Source organism: Eptesicus fuscus, chromosome 7 (assembly GCF_027574615.1).
Source record: "Eptesicus fuscus isolate TK198812 chromosome 7, DD_ASM_mEF_20220401, whole genome shotgun sequence".
NCBI lineage: Eukaryota > Metazoa > Chordata > Mammalia > Chiroptera > Vespertilionidae > Eptesicus > Eptesicus fuscus.
Window position 1 is genome coordinate 42,536,773 of NC_072479.1, and position 1,710 is coordinate 42,538,482.

A 1,710-nucleotide genomic window follows, 5' to 3' on the forward strand; every position below is an offset into this window, starting at 1 on the left:
TCTTAAAATAATCACTACAGCTCCACACATTACATCTTCATAGTGCAAAATGCATAAAGAGAGGAAGGGCCCTAACCGGTTTGGCTCAGTGGATAGAGCGTTGGCCTACGGACTGAAAGGTCCCAGGTTCGATTCCGGTCAAGGTCATGTGCCTTGGTTACGGGCACATCCCCAGTAGGAGATGTGCAGGAGGCAGCTGATCGATGTTTCTCTCTCATCAATGTTTCTAACTCTCTATCCCTCTCCCTTCCTCTCTGTAAAAAAATCAATAAAATATTTTTTTTTTTAAAGAGAGAGAGAGAGAGAGAGCCGAAACTGGTTTGGCTCAGTGGATAGAGCGTCGGCCTGTGGACTGAAAGGTCCCAGGTTCGATTCCAGTCAAGGTCATGTTCCTTGGTTACGGGCACATCCCCAGTAGGAGGTGTGCAGGAGACAGCTGATCGATGTTTCTCTCTCATCAATGTTTCTAACTCTCTATCCCTCTCCCTTCCTCTCTGTAAAAAAATCAATAAAATATATTTTTTTAAAAGAGAGAGAGAGAGAGAGATGAAGGAATGGGACAGTAGAAGCTTTCTTCTCAAGCATTTCTTCTTGCTGTGCATCTCTCGCTGCAAGGAGATGGCTCAGCGACTTCTCCTGAGGAGGTTCCTGGCCTCCATCATCTCCAGGAAACCCCCTCAAGGTCGGTGGGCACCCCTCATCTCCAGGGCTCTGCAGACCCCACCACACAGTCCTGGTGACCTGACAGTAACATCCAGCCAAGCCCAGCCATTATACACCACCAGAGTCTGTCCAACAACCTTTAACATCCAGGATGGACCTGACTTTCAAGACCGAGTTGTCAACAGTGAGACGCCAGTGGTTGTGGATTTTCATGCACAGTGGTGTGGTCCCTGCAAGATCCTGGGGCCAAGGTTAGAGAAGGTGGTGGCCAAGCAGCATGGGAAAGAGGTGAGGGCCAAGGTGGATATTGACGACCACACAGACCTCGCCATAGAGTATGAGGTGTCAGCTGTGCCCACCGTGCTGGCCATCAAGAATGGGGACGTGGTGGACAAGTTTGTGGGCATCAAGGATGAGGATCCGCTGGAGGCGTTCATGAAGAAGCTGATTGCCTGACAAGCAGGAAAGAACCCTGATGCTCTTGCCCGCTGGGGAGCTGGGGTCCTGGGAGGACCCTGATAGAACTCAGTCGTGTGCAGGCCCTTCCCGCCTCCTCCCTTCTGTCTGGCCCTGAGGGCCCATGTTTGGAGACCAGGCCTCCAAGCATGGGTCCTCCAGTGCTTCCCGCCCGGCTGGCTGCCAGGGTGGCCACCAGAGGAATGGTGCTGCTGCTGATCTGGGGACAGCGGTCCCCCACACTCTCGGTGTCGGCTCCCTCTAGGGCTGTCGCGGCTCTCCCAAGGTGCTTGGAGAGCCTGGGCCAGCTGCCGCGTTCCTGTCCCCAGGAACAGCTTGTCCTCATCTCCCCAGGCCCTTCTGATCCTAACCCCGGTGCCTGGCTCATCTGCCTCCTGCATTTTTCTTTCCTGCTGTTGTTTTGTAAAAAGAAACCCAAACAAGTGAGAGTAATATAGAATTCTCTCATTTTTTGTAGGTCTGTAATAAAGAACTTTATCTGATCCTTCTAAAAAAAAAAAAAAAGAAAGAAAAAGAACTCTTTCCCAGAAGCTCCTTGTAGAGTCCTTTTATACCCCATTAACCTAAAGT

At 51.1% G+C, this 1,710-nt stretch overlaps 1 protein-coding gene across 1 annotated transcript; it reads left to right on the top strand.

Moving 5' to 3' along the window:
• Positions 1–616: 616 nt before the first annotated feature.
• LOC103298793 (thioredoxin, mitochondrial-like) lies at positions 617–1,292 on the top strand. Its single transcript, XM_054718398.1, has one exon. The coding sequence runs from the start codon at positions 619–621 to the stop codon at positions 1,117–1,119; it is 501 nt and encodes a 166-aa protein (XP_054574373.1). The 5' UTR covers positions 617–618; the 3' UTR covers positions 1,120–1,292.
• The last annotated feature ends 418 nt before the right edge of the window (positions 1,293–1,710 follow it).

What these genes read in the sequence shown, in the direction of transcription:
- LOC103298793 (XM_054718398.1), top strand. Translation starts at nt 619, where the DNA reads ATGGCTCAGCGACTTCTCCTGAGGAGGTTCCTGGCCTCCATCATCTCC.